Source organism: Periplaneta americana, chromosome 10 (genome assembly GCF_040183065.1).
Source record: "Periplaneta americana isolate PAMFEO1 chromosome 10, P.americana_PAMFEO1_priV1, whole genome shotgun sequence".
Classification (NCBI taxonomy): Eukaryota; Metazoa; Arthropoda; class Insecta; order Blattodea; family Blattidae; genus Periplaneta; species Periplaneta americana.
The window spans coordinates 87,137,328-87,162,606 of NC_091126.1; the positions used below are offsets into that span (position 1 = coordinate 87,137,328).

General features: G+C 36.2%; 1 protein-coding gene across 2 annotated transcripts in view; it reads right to left on the minus strand.

Moving 5' to 3' along the window:
• The window catches only part of AGBE (1,4-alpha-glucan-branching enzyme), a 68,083-nt gene extending 62,455 nt beyond the window's left edge, over window positions 1–5,628 (minus strand). The window contains exon 1 of one of the 2 annotated variants that reach the window (XM_069837852.1): window positions 5,404–5,628. In XM_069837852.1, coding sequence (XP_069693953.1) covers window positions 5,404–5,516 — 113 coding nt within the window. In that variant the 5' untranslated portion in view covers window positions 5,517–5,628. The remainder of the gene's footprint in view (window positions 1–5,403) is intronic. The other variant, XM_069837853.1, reaches the window with a different exon arrangement.
• Between the last annotated feature and the right edge of the window lie 19,651 nt (window positions 5,629–25,279).

The window sequence follows — 25,279 nt, forward strand, 5'->3', positions numbered from 1 at the left end:
CCGTGGTAATGAAGGGGATGGACTGAACGGTTGATCGAAAAAATCGGATAATCCGTACCATGAAAAAGTTGTAATTTCCTCCATGGTCTTGTATTTAACTCGCTCAGTAGTGAATCACAAGTTTACTAATTTAAGTCTGGTTGTCAACGACGGGTTTTTAAGGGGCAAGGAAGCCATTTGTAATGACTGTCTCAGGAAAGATAGGAATAAAGGAGGTCTCATGTTGTAGATTTACATATTTTTTTACACATTGTCCTTGTTTTTTTTTATTAAATCGCGCAGTTGTAACTCCAATCTCGTATTCTGATGCGAGATGAGTCAGAGTATCTCTTTCTCAAACCAATTATTTCCATCTTTTCGATACATAGCACAACACATTTTCTGTTAACACCCGTGGAAGACATTTTATATGTTATACAAGTTATATTACAGAACGGCAATTCAAACAGCAGACAATGCTGTGTAACGATAAAGGCTTGTACTAACACTCTCTAGCAAAAAAAAAATATGTAGAACCTACTAATATGATGTACAAAACAGTACTTCAAATAAGTTATTTATTTCTGAAGAAAAAAAAAGATCGAGAAATAGACAGTCGGATAATCTGCCAATCAGTTAATAGGGTGACTGATAATCGAGGTTCTACTGTATTTACAATTCATATAATTACCTTTGGCTTAGCCGAGATTCGATCCAACTTCAGTGTTATATTCTGCCTAATAAAGTAAAATATTAACCATATCTCAACCTAATTTGAAATGTAAATTTGTGTTTGTTGGGGGGCTATACCCCACACACCTCCCCACTTATACCCAAAGCCCCACTGGTAAAAAATAAAAAAACAGCATTAAAACCAATTAAATACACAAAAATTGCAAGTAGTACTTCCAGTGAGCTGAAGTTAGCGGAAAAATGATATACTACATAAAAGTTGGGTATCTCCTACCCAATTACCAAAATTCGTATACTTTACATTGGTCTATGTCTATATAGGCTATGCCTTAATTATGTTTTTTGAAAAATAATTTAAAGTGGCTTTTTTTTTTTTTGTATTCTTTAGCACAGATCATAGCATCTTAAGCATGATGTCATTAAGCTGTACTTCGTGATTTGCCTTTGTACCCAGTAGACCTACACCACTTCTATGAAATTACAAGCAAATATATGTAAAATGCCGAGGCCACACTTGGAGGTCCTAGAGAATTGGTAGGAGGTAGGCCTACTATAGAAATATTAGAAGAGAAAAAGTCTGATCATGAATTTTTAAATATGGGGGAATGTTGAAAAGTTTTCAATTAAACGCAGCATCTGCTTAGAAAATGCAAAAGCATCCAAGAAAAGAAAACACCCAAATAATGTAATGCTGAGGGACAGTCTTGCACTCTCAACTGTTGAAAGCCTGAGGAGAGTCAAAGTATGCCTAGTCACAATGACCAGGACTATTAGAAATTCTAGGGGCCATATTCATAGACATTTTTAGCGCGGGCTTTCGGTGGATTATCAGCGTTTTTCGTATTCATAAACCAGTGTTAGCGATAGGATATGATTTGAATTCTGTACTAGTAACCAGTGGATAGCTGGGGCTAGCTTAGTACGCTCGTAGCACGTGCTGCGAAATGTCTATGAATACCACCCTATATATTTTGACAGGTATTTTAAGGTACAGGTTCAGTGAAGAAACCTTGTCCCTAGCAAATGCTGCTGATGGTGTTTTTAACTTAGATTTTGAGAAGGCAAATCCATTTGTGGACTATTAGAAATTCTAGATATTTTGACTGGTATTTTAAGGTGCAGGTTCAGTGAAGAACCTTGTTCCTGGCAAATGCTGCTGATGCTGTTTTTAACTTAGATTTTGAGAAGGCAAATCCATTTGTTAGGAACTATGCTGTGTATCTGAAAGTAGATGAAACTCTTCTCAAAGCAAAAATGTCAAATGTCAAAACCTGTATTAGAAACAAAGAAGTTGAATTTAAATGCACTAGCTTCATTCATCTGAACGAAGTAGTAAAGAAAAAAGTTGCATAAACTTCTAAGGGTAGCTACTACTATTATTATCAGTTCAGCAGCTTGTGAAATGAGTTTTCTGCTATGAGAAGAATCAAGACATGGCTGAAAACTTCAGTGACCCTAGAGATATTTACTACTATTCTGCCTAGTTCAGACAGAAAATGGACTACTTAAAATCACCATCACAAATATGGCAAAGCCTGCCTGCCAGTCTGATGTTGTGTTTGGGCGCAGGTTCGATCCCTGCTTGGGCTGATTACCTGGTTGGGCTTTTTCCGAGGTTTTCCCCAACTGTAATGTGAATACAAGGTAATCTATGGCGAATCCTCGGCCTCATCTCGCCAAATATAATCTCGTTATCACCGAGCTCATCAACGCTAAATAACCTAGTAGTTGGTACAGCATCATTAAATAACCAACTAAAATAAAATAAAAATAAAAAAAGTATGGCGATGTTGTTAGTAAATGTTTCTTGGAAACAAAGACGTTTGCAACTAAGACTGAGTAAGTGAGCATATAATTTTATTTGTTACCATACTGTTAATTTACTTATTTTTCAAATCATACCATTATAAAATGGAAAGATAAAGGGACATCACAGAAATGTAATAGAATACTAAGAAATTTAAAGAATATAGAAAAACTCAAAAGCCTCACCCCCACCACGTAGCATCACTCGAATCTGAGGTCCAGTAAAAAGTCTATCTTTTAATTTTGCTCGAGATAGCTGGAGGAACATTTGTCTGGTGGGATGTAGAGCTTTAGAGTTACTAACCAAACCTCTGAAAAACTGTTTGAGAGTCCAAGTTTTATATAGAGTGGGGTAACAAAATAATCTTTCTGAACACAAGGAGGGTCATTAATTACATTGTGTGCGTCTGGAACCTATTTTTTTCCTTGTTGGTAATTTTTCAGTCATGCTATTCCAGAGTGAAAGAATGGATACTTTGTGTAGCCACGTTGAAGCCCCAGAAGAAGTTCCAACAACTTAAAATCATCACAAATGTCACACTTATAGAACCTACAGTTGAATTTTTCCGAGAGAAACTTAACACTTCCATAATTTTCTTTGAGATGAACAGGATGAGCTACTGGAATAGAAGGAAACTTGTTCTCATTGAGCAGTAAGACAGCTTTGAGACTCCTTTCTTTACTAGAGCAGTGAAAGACGGTATGATAGGATATGGAACATTTTTTCTGTTCTTGGTAGTAGTAATAATAATAATAATAATAATAATAATAATAATAATAATAATAATAATAATAATGGGCCCAGGCTGACCAGCCGGCTGCTGGCCTCATGGTCATATGCTGAAGCCGAGGAGGACGATCATCCAACCAGAATGGAGGTATCTTGTGGTTAGCACGATGATCCCCTCTGCCTTTATAACTGGCTTTCATAATCAGATTTCGCTACAGCTCATGCATTTTGTCAAGACACTCCCCCACTCTTCCTACAGAACTGCAGATGAGTCTACTTACGAATTATAGGGGAATGGGTTAGTCTTTGTCTTGAACTGGGTAGACATATGCCCGACCTTCCCTTCTACTCCTACCTCCTCCACAGAAACGTTATTCCCATACTGCATATCGTGTCTTGACAAAATGCATGAGCTGTACCTACCGTAGCTCACCAAGTGTATCACGATGCATGGTGGGCATCAGTCCCACACATCAGCCAAAATTCCATGAGAAAAATGTCTTCCCCCATGAGAACTCGAACCAGAGTGCATTCATAACGCGAGTCCTAGACAGAATGTCTTCCACCACGACTTTTTATGGTTATTTTATGTCATTTTTTTAACTGCTATGGTTATATGGCGTCTGAATTAGATGAAGGTGATGACAGCAAAATGAGTCCAGGGTCCAATGCAAAAGTTATCCAGCATTTGCTCTTATTGGGTTAAGGAAAACCCCGGAATGAACCTCAACCAGGTAACTTGTCCCAATCAGAATTTGAACCCAAGCCTGCTCATTTCACAGTCAGGTATACTAACCGTTACTCCACAGCGGTGGACCATAAGACTCTTCTGGGTACTCTTACAATATGTAATGTCTATTATACAAAGTAACAGTTGTAGTGATAGTTTGTTGGCTCTCTCCACATTCGGGGAATTGCAAATGGCATACACTCCTTGCCTCACATAGCCAACCCTCTAAAGCAGACCGAAAGCTACTCCAAGATTTTTTCATTATGTAGGCACGATTTTAAGTAACTGATAACCAGCATTTATTATGCTTTTTTGTTCTTCAGTTTTTAAATTAGTGGCTTGAAATTTTTTAGAGACATTGTTGACACTTTGGTTCTGAGCATCATTTTCAGACAGGCTACTGATTGAAATTCCTATTGAGTAGGAATTCAATTTACTTTTATCTATTAAAATATTATCAATAGCTGTACTATTTCCAGCTTGTATTCTGGCTGGGAAACTTACCACTTGACTAGGCTAAGGTTATAAGTTTAAAGATGCGAGTTTAATTTAGTCCTACGAAACATTTCTGAGAAATAATTCTTGTCTGTCACCATAGATGGGTTAAACGAGGAAATAGCTAAGTGACATGAGGCTGAGGTATGTGACAATGTTAGTGGGTTATGATGAAGGATCAGTGGAGCGGAGAAAAATTCTCTCTGGCACCGGGATTCGAACCCGGGTTAAGCTTAAACTGAGAGGATTCAATCCGGCATCGGAATTGGAATCTGGTGTGGCTTAGTGGATAGAGCGTCAGCATGTAGAGCTGAAAACCCGGGTTCAAATCCCAGTGCCAGAGAGAATTTTTCTCCGCTCCACCGGTCCTTCATCATATAACGCAGAATTCCTGCATAGAAATATCATATGTACCGGTACTTCGGTACATCGCAATAATATTAGTGGGTTAGTTGGGGGTAGTTAAATGACGTGAGGCCGAGAGTTGTGAAAAAGTAGTGGTTTAAGTACGTTTTCTCTCCGTGTGTAGTGTGAGGAGATATCGAAGTTCCACGAAATTCCATATGTGGTTTGTAAACTCTTTTCATTACAGATGAAACAAAGTTGGATATGATTTTTTTTATCTCCTACTGGAGCCCTATAAACATACAAAGGTAATAACGGGATATTACATTTGATAACCGACTATATTCCCTACTCTTCAATGCTTCCTGTTTCCCGATATCAGTTCAGACGATAAAATTCTTAACCTATGTATCTTGGCCAAGTAACTTTGGCATTACAATACTTGTAAGAAAAACTGGTAAACATTCAAGGATAACATAACCTAAATAATATTCTCAAAAGATATTTTAAATCAATCAAAATTTCTAAGCGTCTTTTTCGAACTTAAACATAGCGCCCGAGAATCTCTTACCATAGAGAATAATTTTTTCTCGTACAAAACAAATATACAAGGTTATAAACTCACCGTCTTCGAATCTCTCTCTCGTATGGTCTCAAGTAAGGATCACGATCCAAAAGTGTTTTTAATTCTGGAACTTCAACTTGCATAGGATCCAATGAAGAAAGTTTGCCTCCCATTTTCAAGTATTTTCAACTCACACCTCCTTCGGTTTGTCTTCCAAACTACTGTAATGACCGTGGCCTTGTAGCGGTCATGTGAAGTACATGAGGCAGACTAGTGAGACGTCGAGGACAAGTACCAGGAACTCGTAAGCGATGAAAACTGACACACAATATGTCAGTACCGGTAGTTTGTTCTGTCTATGATTTTGCTTATTTTCTTTTAGAAGATGTGAGCCCTATTTTATTGCTCAATAATTATTCCTCTAACATGAATAAATCGAAATAAATACTGGTGTGTGTGTATATATTCATACAGTCATCACGTAATAAACAGTAAACACATACATATACCGGTATACATACATACGGAGTTGGTCGCGCAAATTACATGATACATATTTTACATAAATTACACGTAATTTATGCCCAGTGTAATAAATTATTTTCATGAAATTAAATTAATATTAATACTGGTACACCGTACTTTTCTATTGCTATATTTTTAGTTATCAAACCACAAAATTTACATTTTGCATAATTAGTTTTTATTTTCAAGTTTTGTCGGAATAAAACAAAGTTCGTCATATTTGCTATACAAAGATCTTTCTGCGTATGACATAATTACCTGTTCAACTTTTATTTTTTATAATAACTTCATATTCTGCATTCCTCATGGATGGGTGATATTGCACCTATCGTTGGATAAAATCCTGGAGACACACACTGTGACAGTGTGACCACAGTCTAGTATATACAGTCGCGAAGGTCAATACGTAGTAAATATGCAAACATTAGATAGTTGCTCACCACTAGGATCGCTAATATCGCCTCATTACAGGCAATGCAAAATAGAACCGTCACGATCTATTGTTTCTAGCACCCTCAAAACTCAAGCTTCGTGACTGTATATAGTAGACTGCGGCATGACTGTTTCTGATGTGGTCGCCCCTTTGCCCTTTCCTGGGATCAGACAGACGCTACTTGCCTGTTGGTCCGTGGAAGGTCCTCATGGACTTGGTCTCATGATCATGGGATACGAAAAAAGAAGATAACTTCAAAGTTATAAAAATCATAAACTCTTACTAAACACTTCGGAACTGTGTTGTGAACTGAAGTTGATCATTTCATTTCACTCTTTTTTCTAGACTACCAGATCGCAATACGTATATTTCTTTTTTACTTGGTTATTTAACGACTCTGTATCAACTACGAGGTTATTTAGCGTCGATGAAATTGGTGATAGCGAGATGGTATTTGGGAGATGAGGCAGAGGATTCGCCATACCTGACATTTGCCTTATGTTTGAGGAAAACCTAGGAAAAAACCAATCAGGTAATCAGCCCAAGCGGGAATTGAACCCGTGCCCAAGCACGACTCCGGATCGGCAGGCAAAGCACCTTAGCCGACTGAGCTATGCCGGTGGCTCAGATTGCAATATGATCACAAACAATCTAGAAGTGTGTAGTGAAATTCAAAGGTGCCACCTTTAGGAAAGTGTCCACAGGGAGTTCTCAAAAGAAAAACGAATTTTGTATTTTCTCTTTCAATATCATCCTTTGTGAACACAACTTCTATGGTCAGCAGGTAAAGAAAAATAAACGAAATCTGGTGAACACCTTATCCTCTGCTATTTCAAACTGAAATCGTAGGTCAGCCAGATAACAAAGGAATACGTTCATTTTCTGTTTGTTTGACAGGGAACCTTCTTTTGTTTCCTCATTAGGCTCCAAAAAAGTAAATTAAAAAGCCAAATTATAATCATCCTGTTCGAATCTGTATAGCCTTTTACAAACTTCATACTTAGCGTTCTTCTAACTGTAGGCATACATAATTTCCTTACTCTCGGAGTTACAGCATGAAACAATTCTGCCACATCGAACTAATTTTCATATAAATCTTACGATATACAAGTTAAGTCTACTCCTTATCAGACTCAGAGAAACCTGAGAATAAACTACTGGTATACTAAAAAAGTATAAACTTCACTTTATTTTTATGAATCGTAATGAGAAAGTTTAGTGTTCAGTAGGGCCCCACTTTGAAAGTAAACTCTCACGGGAATATACACAGTGAATAAAAATACTGGGACAAACTTTGGTGGCAGGTTCCTTACACCAAAAGAACAAAAAATGTCATAAAAACATGTCCGGAAGTGCCTGGTTTATTAGTTATTCAAAAGAAAAAGTACAATGTTTCACATGGATTACATTTACATACAATGAAACACTGTCAACTCATAGGAAATGTTCAAAATGTGCTCCGCCTGCTTCTACACATGCATGGACACGTCGAACCATGGCCTATCTCACCCTTTCAAAGACCCATTACGGTGTTGAATGGTGTCGCAGGCTTGTACAACATGTTAATAAAGTGTCTCTTCATTGGGAATGTCAGTTGCATACCCTAGGGCTTTCAATTGTCCCCACAGATAAAAATCCAATGTATTCAGGTTTGGCTAATGTGCAGGTCATGGAACTGGTCCTCCCCTACCGATCCATTATTAGCGAATGCAGCTCGAACAATGCGACTAAAATGTGCTGGAGCTCTATCATGCATAAACCACATGTTTGCTCATGTTGCCAGGGGCACATCCTTAGAAGGTCTGGAAGAATGTTCATAATTAAGTCCTGTAGACATCACCTCTAAGATGTTGTGGCAGAACATATGGACCTACCAGACAGTCACCTACTTTACCAGCCCACACACTGATCTTGAATTGCTACTGGTGTCGAGCCTAAATTGAACTGTAAGAATTTGTGTCAGTTTACACATGTGTTTTGTGGAAATCTCTGATACCATCTCCACCAAATGTTGCCTCATCTGTAAACAAGACTGAAGAGATGAACAATGGATTGGAGTTTGCACAATAAACCATCGACAAAAGTTTTCCTTGGTTGGGTAATCAGCAGACACAAGACCCTGTACATATTGCAGATGATACAGATACAGAAACTGTTCATGGAGTATAATCCATGCGGACATTTGAGATGTACCACATGCTGATACCTGGTTCTTCAGCAACATCCTGTGGAATGCATTCTTCCAGGTAAGATGTATGAGCAACTCTCAGTCTTCCAAGGCTTGCGGTGCTACGGATTCTGTCTCAGGAACTCGACAATAAACTGCAGAAAAGATTTTATGATTCAGCTGCCTTCAGTCTGGGAATGGCACCTGATACAGCTGTGCAACCCTGTGTCCATTACCATTCATGAAAATCATATCTGCCTACTAACGAAATGCGATCCTGCCATGGTAAGGCGCTCAAATGTAACTGAACCGCAGTACAAGTCAGACAGACACAACAGACTAACCACTAATGTAAAAAAAATGTAACACGAACATATTACCTTGGCAACATCTGGTGGCCATCTGTGTACAATGTACACAACAGGTTGACTTGTATCAATAATAAAATCACTCGACTGTCTGGAAAGTACATAATTGTAACCTACCCACATTATTGGAATGTACTTCGAAATGTCATCTTTCAATCATAACTCATAAACGAGGCATATGTTTATATATTTCTTTCTAGTTTTGGTGTGAAGAACTCGTACCCAAGGTTTGTCACAGTATTTTTGATTCAACCTGTATACTTCGGATTTATATTAGGAAATGGACTTAATGCTTAAAAAACAAAATAGCAAGCATAAGAACATACTTAACTTTATTCATATCACCCAATATAATATGTAAATATTCATCATGCAAGGACAGAAACAAACTCTCATATTTTTCGGAAACCAACAGCTGCATAACACTAATCATATGTCTTGATACTGGTATTTATCACCAGACATGTACAATCCTTAACTTTCTTGCTGATTTTGAATGAGATATAACCACATTATTAACTAGTATAATCCTAATGTATCAAATGTGGTACATTCTAAGTATCTAGACCTAAACTTTCGTTAGAATACTAGAGAATATACCATACATACCATAAGAATTTTCTTTGGTGTAATTATTATCAATCTGTAGGCTATATCAAATGTAATGTCACTAATATCAACGCAAAATTTTAATACTCCCATATCTAGCAGATTATAATCCTATGATATGTTTCACAGGTAATTTTTGTTAGGTCTCAAATACTTGTCTAACACTTATATTATAGTTTACCACTGACAGCCAAAATGTGAATTAAGATTATCTGTCTGGAACTTGCCAGTAAGTACATACTGGTACTGCATATTCACATCAGTTAGTGAATTAGCCTTCCGTCAGTTGCATGTGTATCAGATTGATACAAGCATCCATTTTTATAGTGCCAATTTTTTAATTTTCATTGTTGCAGCTTTCCCATTACAATATCTTCCTATCTTCATACTTCCTACAAGCCAATGTCGCTCAACTGTTTTAGCCGTTAGGCTGTGTGAGATTGCACGCATCTTGTATCAGATTGATACATTGCGACATACAGTGTAACTGAACCACAAGCAAGTGTATAATCTAGAAGATCCAGGCAATTTAAAAGTTTTTCAAAATTTAATCTATGATAACAATGCAGAGGATGAAAATCCCGCACTAAGAAAATTTTCAAGATGAAAATGACACAGATACGGATTAGTAGGTAGGTTGTTTTACGATGCTTTATCAACGGCTTAGGTTATTTAGCATCTGAATGAGATGAACTTGATAATGCCAGTGAAATGAGTCCGGAGTCCAGCACCGAAAGTTACCCAGCATTTGCTCATATTGAGTTGAGGGAAAACCCCGGATAAAACCTCAACCAGGTAACTTGCCTCGACCAGGAATCGAACCCGGGCCACTTGGTTTTGCGGCCAGATGCGCTAACCGTTACTCCTCAGCTGTGGATGATGAGCCAGGAGAAGAAAGGATGGGTAATTCTGATTCTGAGGTGAGTGGAATTGATGAAGAACCTATTGTGAACAATAACTTACTGAGGAAGCCGGACCAGCTATGAGAGAAAAAAATTCCACTCCATCTGCAAAATGGCGACTCTGCATCCTGTGTCACATGTCTCGGAAGACAAGGCTAACTAAGACCATTTGCAAGAATTGTAAACGATGTACCTGTGGCGATTATACAGCCGCAGTCTGTACAGAATGTTATCCTCGACTTCAAGAAAAAGAAGATTGTTTGAGTGATGACTGATAATGTAATGGACAGTATAATACTGACATATTTCATGTTTCTCTGAGTAGACTACACTTTACTCTTGTGTTTATTTTTTATTTAGTAGTTTGTTTTCTTTTTAATATTTCTGAATATTTGTCTCAAGTTTTAGAATAAAACTGGTACCAGTAATGAAAGTTATGTGATGAACATTTTATTGTGCAACAGTTATAATTACTTGATATTTTGAAAATAAACAATAAATAATAAACTGATAAAAAGAACATTGCAATTAGTAAAATATGTATACAACACACTTTCTCAGATTCCATGTATCATTTTGATACATTGCAACCGATGCTATTATTCCTGTACATGTATTTTGACGTGAACTTTTCAGATATGAAAAAAATTATAACAGTACATAAATTAATAAATATATTTATTACCAAGTGAAAATAAACATATTAACGTGTATAACAAAAATAAATGTCAATAGATGCCACAAATTCTATAGCCATTATTTTAGGCCAAAATGAAATGTATCAATATGATACATTGCGACCGATTCGTATCATTACAGTGTAGCAACTGATGGAAGGTTAAGTAATAATTTCTTCCATTATGTATTATGTACAATGGAATAAGCATCGGAAGTGAGTGACACCCTTTTATTGAAAGACTTCCAGTGTTTAAGCCAAGTAAGAAACTGTTGCAAAAAACTAGGCTCTCATCTGCTGTGTTTTCAAACTGTAAGGATAAATTGTTCTTTATAAATATGCTAAAGTTATGCGTATTTTTATATTGACTATTGACCACCATTTCAATACAAGAAGTATGAAATAGGACGTACCAGACTTTGAATCTCAAAAAACTGACAGAGCAAATACTAATGTTTTTATAACCTGGAACAATGCATCTGTCCAGCATCTAAATATTAAATTAAAAATGAAGCATTGTAGTTTAGGTTCATATTAGCATTGATATGAGGTTTAATTTTACGCGTACAATTTGCACTGTAAATTTTTTAAACAGGCCTGTTGTAAGTTGTAATAAACCACATTTAAAGAGAAATTGGCAAATGTTCTAAATAATGGTAAAGAAAAATCGGAATGTATTGCAACTATTGTAACAGCTGATTGTAAGTACAGTACCGGTAGCTAATCTTATTATCCTTTGCCTCTTTTCAAGGTCTTCTATTAAAGGGAGCTATGGTGCATATTAAGATTAGAAATACTCTCATAGGGTATTATTTCTTTGGTCAACTGGGGTAACTTTGCACTTTTTCAACTTTTTATAATGTTTTCACTTCAATATAATTTATATGTTTCATACAGGTACAATCTACCACAGCATGGCGTGTCCTCACATTGTGGATAGAGGAGATTGCCTCCAGACATGGAGGGTAGCTGCGAATATATTGAATAAGCAGTTGCCGACTACCGATAAGGGGTGGTCCTCCAGCTTGGGGGTTGGGTGAAGGGCTAACAAGTAACAACTTATCACCATAAAACAGCTTGTTACGAAACCCCAAAATAAGCCTCAGAATGGGACTGATTCTCTGGCATGACAACAGCAAAGGAATAAGGTTATGAGATTTGGTATTTGGAATGTCACAAGTCTATATAGAATAGGAGAGGTAACATTAGTAGCAAAAGAACTAGCTAGATATAGAATAGACTTTGTGGGAGTACAGGAGGTTACAGACTTGTATTACGGGGAAGGAAACAATAATCACCAATTAGGAACAGGATTCTTCATTCATAAAAGAATAAAATCATCAGTAAAAAAGGTCGAATTTATCAGTGAGAGGTTATCGTAATTACTACTTCTGGGTAGATGGTGCGACATCGTAGTTATAAGTGCTCACGCCCTTACAGAAGAGAAAAACGACTATATAAAGGATAGCTTCTATGAGGAATTGGAACACACTTTTGATCAGTTATCTAGATATCACATGAAAATTTTATTGGGGGATTTCAATACTAAAGTAGAACAGCAGGATATTTTTAAACCAATTATTGGAAAAGAGAACCTACATGTAACTAGTAATGATATTGGAGTTAGGTTAGTAAACTTTGTCATATCAAAAAATTTAATTATCAAAAATACAACATTCCCACATAAGGATATACATAAATATACTTGGACTTCTCCAGATGGATTAACACACAACCAAATAGATCACTTCTTGATAGATAAACGAAGACATACTAGTATAATAGACATTCGAAACTTCAGGGGGCAGACTGTAATTCTTACCATTATTTGGTAATTGGAGAATTAAGGGAAAGACTATCAATAGCCAAGCGAGTAAAGCAACAAGTTAATATTAGGGGATTCAATATTCCGAAATTAAAAGATGAGGAAACTAAGCAACATTTTCTGGTCGAAATTTCAAATATGTTTGCCACTTTAGGAAGTTCCGAAGAAGTTAAGGAAGAATTAGATGTTGATAGCGTGTGAGAAAATATAAAAGACAATATCAAAATTACAGCTGAGCAGAGCATACGTTATTATGAAATTAAGAAAAAGAAACTGTGATTTGTTGAAGATTGTTCCATGCTAGTAGAAAGAAAGAAACAGGCAAAATTGAAATTCTTACAGGATCCAGTCCAGACAAATGGAGATAATTATTTCAATGAAAGACTGGAAGCAAATCGTACACTTAGGAATAAAAAGAGAGATTACTTGAAGGAAAAACTGAATGAGGTAGAAACAAATAGTAAGAATAAAGACATTAGAGATTTATATAAGGGCATAAAGGAATTTAAGAACGAATATCAGGCAAGGGTAAAATAATAATAATAATATTATGGTTTATTTAAAGACGCTCGCAACTGCCGAGGTTATATCAGCACCACTGGTGTTCTGGAATTTTGTCCCGCAGTTCTTTTATACATGCCAGTAAATCTACTGACATGAGCCTGTCGCATTTAAGCACACTTAAATACCATCGACCTGGGCCAGGATCAAAGCTGCAACCTCGAGCACAGAAGGCCAGCGCTATACCAATTGCGCTACTGAGGCTGATGCAAGGGTACATGTGATCAAGGCCGAGAATGGTAACTACCTTGCAGACTCTCATTCAATCCTGAACAGATGGAAAAACTATTTTGGGCAACTACTAAATGTACATAGGCCAAATAGGAATGATCGACCCACCGGCATGGCTCAGTCGGTTAAGGTGCCTGCCAGTCTGAAATTTGGGCTCTGGCGCAAGTTCGATCCCCACTTGGACTGATTACCTGGTTGGGTTTTTTCCAAGGTTTTTCCCAACTGTAAGATGAATGCCAGGTAATCTATGGCGAATCTTTGGCCTCATCTTACTACCACCATTCTCACTGACGCTAAATAACCTAGTAGTTGATACAGCGTCGTTAAATAACCAAATAAAAAAAATCTGGACGAAATTCAAATATATACAAACTGCTGAGCCAGTCATATCCGAACCCACACTTCCTGAAGTCGAAATTCCGATAGAAAAGCTGAAGGTATCTCCAGGTATCAATCAAATTCCAGCAGAATTAATACAAGAGGGTGGAAGCGCATTATCTAGCGAAATTTATAAGCTTGTACTTGCTATTTGGGAAAAGAAAATAGTACCAGAACAATGGAAGGAGTCCATAATTGTACTTATTTTTAAGAAGGGGGGAAAGACTAACTGTAATAACTTTCGAAGATTATCACTTTTGTTGACATCGTACAAAATGTTGTCCAATATTGTTTTGAGAAGATTAACTCCATATGTAGATGAAATTATTGGGGATCATCAGTGTGGTTTTAGGCGTAAAAGATAGACTATTGGTAAGATTTTTTGCATTCGACAGATATTGGAGAAAAAATGGGAGTATAGGGGTACAGTACATAAGTTATTCATAGATTTCAAAAAGGCATATGACTCAGTTAAAGGGGAAGTTTTAAATAATATACTTGTTGAATTTTGTATTCCCAAGAAACTAGTTCGATTAATTAAAATGTGTCTCAGTGAAACGTACAGCAGAATCTGTATAGGCCAGTTTCTGTCAGATGCTTTTCCAATTCACTGCAGGCTAAAGCAAAGAGATGCACTATCACCATCACCTTTACTTTTTAACTTTGATCTAGAATATGCCATTAGGAAAATTCAGGATGAGAGGTTTTGGAATTGAATGGATTACATCAGCTGCTTGTCTGTGCAGATGATGTGAATATGTTAGGAGAAAATCCACAAATTATTAGAGAAAACACGGGAATTTTACTTGAAGCAATTAAAGAGATAGGTTTGGAAGTAAATCTCGAAAAGACAAAGTATATGATTATGTCTCGTGACCAGAACATTGTACGAAATAGAAATATAAAAATTGGAAATTTATCCTTTGAAGAGGTGGAAAAATTAAATTATCTTGGAGGAACAGTAACAAATATAAATGACGTCGGGAGGAAATTAAGCAAAGAATAAATATGGAAAATGCCTGTTATTATTCAGTTGAGAAGCATTTTTCATCTAGTCTGCTGTCAAAAAATCGGAAAGTTAGAATTTAATAAAACAGTTATATTACCAGTTCTGTATGGTTGTGAAACTTGGACTCTCACTTTGAGAGAGGAACAGAGATTAAGGGTGTTTGAGAATAAGATGTTTAGGAAAATATTTGGAGCTAATTGGGATGAAGTGACGGGAGAATGAAGAAAGTTACAAAACGCAGAACTGCACGCATTGTATTCTTCATCTGACATAATCAGGAACATTAAATCCAGATGTCTGAGATGGGCAGGGCATGTAGCACATATGGGGGAATCCAGAATTGCATATAGTATTAGTCGGGAGACTGGAGGGATAACCTTTGGGGAGGCCGAGATGTAGATGGGAGGATAATATTAAAATGGATTTGAGGGAGGTGGGATATGATGTTAGGGACTGGATTAATCCTACTCAAGATAGGGACTGATGGTGGGCTTATGTGAGGGTGGAATGAACCTCTGGGTTCTCTAAAAGCCATATAAGCAAGTATAGGGTTATACTCAGACTAACACACTGCCATAACATACGACTGAAAAAATAACAATGTTTTTTTTTACATTTAACTCTCAGTTTTCTCAATAAGTACGTGTACAAAATTACCCCTTCATTGGGATGACTTAGCACACAATGTATATATATTATGAAAGTAAGAAACTACTGCAACCTTTGTACAGTTCTTTGTGTTGCCACCACAAAATTATGGTCAATTCTATGGTTGCAGGGGCCTGCACAACTGCCCAGCCCATGGGCTGCTTTCACACTGGACCAGTTCAAAGTCACGCACGAAACATGCCCATGACGTCACAGTGTGGGCCGGGCCAGGCTGCTTGCGAAGCAGTTTTGTGTGGTGGGCTGCTATCAAGGCATCAAGCTGAAGTCTCCTCTTATATCAGTTACTTATTAACTGGGTTTGCGTGGGCTTATGCTTGCTTTTACAGTTCAATCAACAACCAGCTACTGTTTCAAACACTTTTGTTTTAGTTTTTGATTTGTATTTTTCAAGCTGAGTCTAAATAATTGTGCATCACAAAGAAAATGCAGTCCCTGTGATGAAGGCTTTCCGGGCTGAGATGCTGTGGTCTAACTTACTGGTAGACCGCGTCATCTCAGCTCTGAAAACCTTCATCACAGACACTGGCCGTGAGAGCCTACACGCTAAAATGCTGTCTCTCTAGAAAAAAAGTAGTAAGGAGAAAATCGCTGCTAGACTTTAAAACAACAGAGGTGGATGGAAATTTAAAAAGTACCATTGGGACTGTTGTGCCACAGCTGTTGAACTTTACTTTACAATGGATAAGTTACGTAAACAGTTGAAAAGTAGACTAGAAGATAAATTCTTTGATTCTTTTATTGCAAAAGCATTTCCTGAAGAATGAGTATAAGTAAATGTAAAAGTTAGGCTTGAGGAAAAGTTTGCAAAATTTTTGAAACTGCTATAGTGTACCTAGAGAAATGGTTTGATTTTTCTTCAGATTGAAACCTATTTCTCAGCCTTCTTCATCTAAAAATAAAAACAGACCTTCCCAAACATAAATAAAGACAGAAGGAGACGACTGTTGACATGTACAGATACCACTCAAGTTCGGCATTGCAGCTAACTACCACTAAGAGCTACTACTGAACGAGAGATAACAGTTGCATACTGCCGAGGATGACATAATGCCCACTTGCTCTGCCCGCACCCACTATTGGCATAGTTGACTGTCACTGCCAGTGGCGACTTGTGATCATTTTTGTTGGTGGGGCCAAATATTTCACAAATTTTGCGGTACACGTTATTTTTATTTTAGTTAATTGTTTCTGCTTAAAAATTAGTTCAACACAATACAACTAAAACTACCAACTACATAATAATGCAAATTCAACATTAAACTCACCAATTTGCAGAATTATTTATAAAGAAGATGTGCTCGTCTGTCCTTCTGGCTGGCAAACTTTTTGATGACCCTATTCTTGAAGTTCGGAATTTGATGGAGATGCTCCTTATGTATAGAACAGAAAGCCAACGAATTCAGCCTATCTTGACCCGTGGTGTTTTTGAGAAATGTTTTATCCTGTTTAATGTGCTGAAACTCCATTCTGACTCAGCTGTTGAAACAAGTGTTCTTAGTGTGATTCGAAGGGCTTTGCCCACTTCAGAGAATGAATCTTCAAATGTATGATTTCGATAGATCACAGATAGTTCATTAATAAATTTTCTTTCGAAATTAAAGGCCTGTAATTTTTTACGAAAATATTAATCAGGTCGGTGGAGAACTTATCTCTGTATGATGCAAATTTATTTAGATCAAGTATATTAAAGCTGCCGAATATATGTGACTGCAGTGCAGGAAACGCCAACGGAATTGGTTGATAATGATATCGCATACTTCTTTGGCATCTGCCGACAGGTTTATTTGCCTACTGAGTTTCAGCCTTTTTCTTGGAGGAAACGAACATTCTTCTTCATTATTGACATTTATTTCATATCTGTTAGTGTTCTCTCTTATTTCCATTACAGCTGACTCAAAATGTTGTAATACGTCAGATATGCTCAATTTATTTGCAGTTTGCATCTGTATTATATTGTATAATATATCGACATGTTTCATCAAGTCACAAAAGAAATTTAGAAAAAACAAAAATTCAAGATTATTTTAAAAGTTTTTTAGGCCAAAAGCTTCGCTCATTATTGTATCATCCTTTTCATTTGAGTCATCTCCCTCTTCAATCCTTTCGAAGTATTTCAATAGCTATGCTTTATTTTCCTTAATGGAGGATACAACTCGGGACTGAAAGTTCCATAGTGTTGCTGAAACAGTTGGTACTTGCTTCCATCCGCCAGGCAGGCCCCAAGTGAAGCATATACTCATATTGGTAACTTCATAACACTTCGTGAATCTCCGTGAACATGACATTGTATGCTGTGCACCATGGCAGTTTAGCACTCAAGTGATTCAAGTTGTGGGGCACTTTGACGCATGCCTCAAACTCACAATATTTAGTGTCATACAACTTTTGAAGTTTTACTGACACACATCACGTCATGTGACGAAATTTACTGAAATATGAATCCAGTACACTGTCCTGAACAAAATTTACGGATTTTAAATGCGAAAAGAAAATTTCTGGGGACGAAATATTAGTGGGGCATGGCCCCAGTGGCCCCTAAGGACTGGCCACCCCCGGTCAGTGCACTAGATGGTGTATTACCAGACTAACTGGAAGATGGCAGCAATACAATGTATCATTTCAGACAGTTGACATTCATGCTGACTTCGCAGTTGAAGTGAATATAAATAACCCTAAAATAAACAATAAAAAAAAAATAATACTTCCAACAGATTATACATATTCTTAATAATCTTTTCCTACAAGAACTTTAAAGAGTGTGATCTTGACATAAATTTATTAAGCACTAGTCAATAACTTTAGGTTACTGGCAGAAGTTTCAATATACGTTCAAAAAATATTTTTCATTAATATTATTTAAAACTCTACAACTAAAGTGTTAAATAAATGAAGACTTTTTATAAAAAAATTGAACTAATAAATAGCCAATGATGCAGTTTAGAGACAGCAAGCAGACTCGTGTTCTAAGATCGTGTTTGGGCATGGGTTCAAATCAAGCTTGAGGTAATAATTGTCTGGTTTTTTTTTTTTTTTCAGTAGTAAGGCAAATGTCTGGCTATCTCAATATAACTCCTCAAACTCTTCTTCTCAAAACATATATCACTATTACCAATTATATTGATACTAGATATATGCACAGTTAATACAATGTTATTAAATAGCAGATTTTAACAATTTGGATCAGAACTTGAAACTCTGATGTGTCCTCATGTTTCAGATTTTACATCAAGACAAATAACCCTCTTAGACTTTCATGGTGAATGTAATCAGAATTAAACTTTTGGATTTTCCATCGTGACCTGAAACTTCAGGATACAGTGGAAAACCCAAAAGCCTAATTCTGAATGCTTCAATCTGAAGCATCACTGTCTTTGTCTGCAGCATGTCATCCAATGGAGCTTGTCTGTGTTGTCTTGTGGGAACTAAAATGTACAATTCCAATTTATTTTTCCGCTATATGAAGCTAACAGCTACTTAAAATTGAAGCATAGCATTTGGTTGAAACAATTTGCAAGATAAAATAATTAAACGACAATTCCTCATACAAGTATAGGCTATATTAGTAACTAAAAGTTATTGATGAGTCCATTCTGATACTTAACATCTATAGGCCTACACATTATTTAATATATTATCAGAATGTTGTTGTGACTTAATGTGTAAAATGAATCACTAATTGCATAGAAAAATATACACAACCTTATTAGTCCTACTGCATACCAATGATGTTTTATCATGTTTGTTTATTGGACATTCTAAGGTAAATCTTCAGTAAATGTTATATTATCAAATAAACATTAACAAAGCCACTGACATAGCTTAGATGGTAGCAAGTTTGTCTGCTGATCTATACTTGCTCTCAGTCGTGGTTTCGATTCCTGTTTCGGCTGATTGCCTGGTTGAGTTTTTCTGAAGTTTTCAACTGTAAGGCGAATGTCAGGTAGTCTATTGCGAATTCTCGGTCTCATTTCGTCAAATATCATCTATCACCAATTTCATTTTTTTTTTATTTTAGGTTATTTTACGACGCTTTATCAACATCTTAGGTTATTTAGTGTCTGAATGAGATGAAGGTGATAATGCCAGTGAAATGAGTCCGGGGTCCAGCACCGAAAGTTACCCAGCATTTGCTCATATTGGGTTGAGGGAAAACCCCGGAAAAAACCTCAACCAGGTAACTTGCTCCGACCGGGAATCCAACCCAGGCCACCTGGTTTCGTGGCCAGACACGCTAGCCGTTACTCCACAGGTGTGAACACCAATTTCGACGCTAAATAACCCAGTAGTTGATATAGAGTCTTTAAATAACCAAGTAGCCACTGGCGTGGCTCAGTCAGTTAAGGCGCTTGCCTGCCAGTCTGAAGTTGTGCTCGGAAGCGGGTCCGATCCCCGCTTGGACTGATTACCTGGTTAGGTTTCTTCCGAGGTTTTCCCCAACTGTAAGGTGAATGCCAGGCAATCTATGGCGAATCCTCGGCCTCATCTCGCCAAATATCTCTCACTATCACCAATCTCATAGACGCTAAGTAACCTCGTAGTTGATACAGCGTCATTAAATAACAAACTAAAAAAGATAACCAAGTAAACAGCATAAACCTTGTGTTCTGAGTACATTATTGTCACCATTTTCAAAAGCAAAAATTCATGGCATGAGTTACACCTAGTTGTTTATTAATGTTTAAAAAAAAATGTTGAAAGTGATAGATTGAAACAGGCCTACTCCCTGAGACATTAGAAGGGTAATGAAGCTATTAGGCTATAAAGAAGTAGCATTATATTTTTATATACAGATAACAAGGTAAATCTGACTGCAGAAGATTAAAAGAGAGTCAATGACTTTAAAATTCCATTTGATATAAACCAAAAACCCATATTATGAATAAGGTTAGAGGTTTCCAAGCTTTTAAATAAGGTTAATAACTTTAAAATTCCATTTTATTCACATCTAACGCCATCAGTGCAGTAGGAACTATGTGAAAGACAAAGACAGCAATACTTCATTAGTGCAGATTGCTTACTTTTCTGCTGGCCTCACCCAGTAGCACTTGGAAGCTCTTCCAGTTGTGAAGCATAGAGTTCAGTGTCAGTGACTAGTGTCTTGATCACCAAGGTACTGCAGTTGGAACTCAACTCATTGCACTACTTCCTGTTAAGTTCATTTACAGGGGAAATGAAAATTGTGGAAGAGCTTGTTGCTAGACTGCATACAGTCATCATGAGTCATTATAAATTGTTTCAGAAAACACAAGATGTTACAAGTCTGAAAATGGACTCATTTACGACAGATACCTGATCAGTTGATCACAATCACCACTACCACCATCCCCATCCACATTGTTTCTCCTGCTCCAGCTAATATCGTGCTTCAAATCAACACATTTCTTACCTCATTTGATTGCTGTATAATTCAGAGTTATTTTCATATTAGCATGACACTTACTATCTTCATAATTACTATGTTCTGATGTTTGGTTGCAGAATTTAGTAACACTTGTTTCATACTTTAATACAGTGTAATTGAAATAATGAGATTGGTTGAAAACTGTGAATTAGGTCAGGAACAAAATTAATACACAAAAATGTATATAACTGTAATGCAGCATCCATTTTTTTTGTATCGATACGACACTTCAGTAATTTAACAGGTTTCACTTACGAGTGTAAAACATAACCGAATTAAGGAGACATAAATAATTATAAATTTAAATTTTTGAGAAACCTGAATTTTAAAGGTTCATATTGCTGTGAAAAATCCAATTAACATACTCTAACTTGAAACTTAGAGTAGGGTGACCAGTTTTAACGGGACTGTCCTTCCCCCCCCCCCTCACAATCTGTCCCTGTGTCCCCAACAAATTTTTAACAGATCACCAAATGTTTCGCTTCTCCCATACTTGCAACAAATGGCTGTTTAATTTATGCGATTAAATTTTTTCAAGTATTTACCTCTATAATCTGAGATTATTATTTTTAACAGTTTTTAATCATAAATACGTTTCTCAAGATGAGAGAATGCACACAGATTCGGAAAGTAAAGCTCAGTTATTTATTTTTTTTCAATGTTTTCACAATAATTATTCATTTAATTACCACCAGATAGCACCCGATACCCTGTTTTCACTTTCTCTTTCTTCGTTCTGCAGTCAGCACTCTCTCATTTTTCGTGTGATTTTTGTAGTGATTAGTTATCTACAGACCCATAAATTCTGATCTGGGAAAGAAAAAATGTGTTTTCTCTAATAGTTCAAAACAAAAGTTTCCTTTCTTGAAGGAAGATGGCATAACAAACAAAGTGGAATGTACATTATATCGTTCAGTTTTATCTATTGAACATGGAGGGCAATCTGATATCACGCAGCATGTGAAGAAGAGAAGAAGAAGAAGAAGAAGAAGAAGAAGAAGAAGCAGCAGCAGCACGTGTTGGCTGTTTTGCCAAGACTTCCAGCCAGTGTCTCAAATCATTTGTGAGTACAAATAGTGGACTACAAAGTGAAGAAGAGAAACATGTTGCTGCTGAAGAAGGTCTCTTTGCTTTCTTCACAGCAAAACATAGCCATTCTTTCAGGTCGACGGACTGTATGTCACAAATAGTAAGGGACTTGTTTGAAAGAAAGTTCACATGTTGCAGAACAAAGTGCGAGTCTATAATAGTGAACGTCCTGTCACTGTACGAAATGCATGAAATCCATGCAGAACTTCTTATTCAAGTGTCCTGCTTTTCAAAAGCAAATTTTGCAAAATGGCCTGTTTTTTAAGTTTATAAATCTGGTCATCCTAACTTATAGTATATATAAAACATCATTAATAGAATTTGGAGTAATTTCAACGATCCTTTGATTTTTCACAGCAACATGAAGCTTTAAAATGCAGGTTTCACAATACTTTGAGTTATTTCTCTTTTGAACTGGGCTGTCGATATTATTCACATTGACAGTCATCATGTTGAACTCAAAATAATGGCGAATTTCTCTACAATCTTGTTAATAATTCCTGTAAATCACTTGTTCTTGGTGGTTCTTTTGCATAGCTGTATCACACCATTTATTTAATTTTCATACCATGAGCTTATTATCCTTCACAGTTCAAAAGAAAGGGACCATCAATGTATCTTATTATCGCCAATGTAATTAATAAGATAGATTCAGAATTTTAATGTGGATGACCTTCAACTAATAGCAAGTCTGCAATGTAGACCAGTTTGATTGGGCTATGCTGTCACTGTGTGGACAAGCATTTGTTTCTCACTTGTTCTCTGAAAATATTTACTAAATACAGAAAAATGTAATGTGTCACAATATGTGCGTTTGCTCCCTGAAGCTCTCAGTCTAGATTCCATGTTCTTACGATGTTCGGTTCAGAAATTATAAACTAATTATTATCACTTCAAATATACTACAGAGTATTTGGTTACAGTGCATAAGCATGTGATGTGTTTACTTTAAACAGTAAGAGGTATATAATTATCTGTCACGAATTCGTGTGGCAGTGTTTACTGTGCTTGTTATACAGAAATCTGTTCTAGTTCTTAGGTCTGTGCGTCTGTTAATATTTTGCTTATAGACTATGTAGTGCATATATAGAACTAGTATTTTTGTTACATTTTATTAATTACCTCTTTCTTGCAATTGCAACATTAAACTAATAATTCACTTTCCTGATCTGTCACAAATTAACCTTATTGCGGACCAGTTCTGTGCATGTGGTAAACATAATTTTGAACATGACATTTGAGTCTACAGTGAGTGCCATTAAGTCAGGCAATTGAAAACTGGTATAGTGAGAAGAATCAATCAATCAATCTTCTTAATGTATCCAGCTGTTTGCTGACAACATAAGATCCACTATAGTCCACTGTAGTCTTTTCAGTGCTCGTTTTTCATGAGAAATGAGGGGTACTTTGAATGGTGAGAAGAAAATAGTATATAAAGTTTATTCATTTATGAATTAGCTTTCATCAGAGAAAGTGAGAATAAAACATAATTTTCGTTGAGCCAACAGTCTGTAGCTGCAGTGTGCACAGTGTGTGTAAGGAAGCAAAGCATTATGAACAAATGATACATCACAATTCATATATCCAGGGGAGCATAACACAAAACGCCAAAATTAGTAACCCATTTAGACAAATTTGAAGAAAATGTCTTATGGTAAAAAATTCCCAAGTTTTATGAACGGGGAAAGTAATATACAGTAAAGTACAGCTAATATTTTAACTCATGGAATGAGGCAAAATAAATTACTGGAAATTAATGTCGACTATGCATTAGATTTTAAAGTCAAACGAGTTTAAATAGAGAAAAGAAATGAAGAGCATCTATTTCTATTTAAAATGGAAAAAAAAAAAAAACACTTTAGTGGCTTGAATGCTGCCTGAAATAATATTAATCTTATAGGCAACAGTGACACTGATCACAGTGAAGTGGAACCAGGAGACAATAATGATAATGACCACGGTAACAGTGAACACAAACATTTTCGTTGTAGTGAACATGTATTTCTCCTGGCCAGCATTTCAGTGACAGTATTAATATATAATTGTATTTCTTCTTCTTCTTCTTCTTCTTCTTCCTCCTCCTCCTCCTCTTCCTCTATGCATGAAAGTTGGTATCTTGTTGCATGTCCACTTCAGCTCCGGGGTATGATAACATCCTTCCATCATAGCTGTGGTCATCCTGTTGTCTTGAAGTATCTAGTCATGGTACTCTTTTTACTATTCTTATCCTTCATTTTGTTAATGTGTTCGTTCAAATTTAGTCACCTATGATTAATCCAAAGGTTTATTCATTCAATTTTGCATTCCTTTTTAATAACTGAACTACTAATTTTGTTTCTCAATGATTTCCATATTCTCACTTTTGTTTCTGTTCTTAAATTTCTATTATTCCAAATTGTACTGTATTATTAGGTATTCAGATATTTTGAATGCACTGTTTGCTTGGTGAATAATTTCACCTGCAATTCTGTTGCTGCTCTTGAACTCCATAAGTACTTAATGTCATGACTTGTGTCACTTTACCTTCTATTTCTAGTTTAACATAACGATAATCCTTGGATATTGTCAATGACTGGTTTTTATTTATGGAAATTTTCATATTATATTTTATTTATATTATAATTATTTCTTTAAATTAAAATAGGAATATGATTATCTGAAGGATTTCTCGTTACTAAAGGTTTATGTCACGGTTGTTGTACCTCCCCAACATTATTAAAAATTTACATTCGAAAAGCTATGGAAGCATGGAAGAGAAAACGTAGTACTGTAGTTAGAGTGTAATGGTTGGAGACAATACTGTATATACATTATTATTTGGAGATGATCAATTAGTTATAGCTGACGATTGTGATGATTTAACATATTTAACAAGAAGACTGAAAGAAAATACAGTAACTGGAGACTAACAACAAATATGGAGAAAACTAATTACTGTATATGTTAACTGAAACTGAAGAAGTACCTAAAAAAAATTTAAATTATTGTTTACTGTATTTAACGGCGCTCACAACTGCTGAGGTTATATTAGCATTGCTGGTGTGCCGGAATTTTGTCCCACAGGAGTTTTTTTACATGCCAGTAAATCTACTG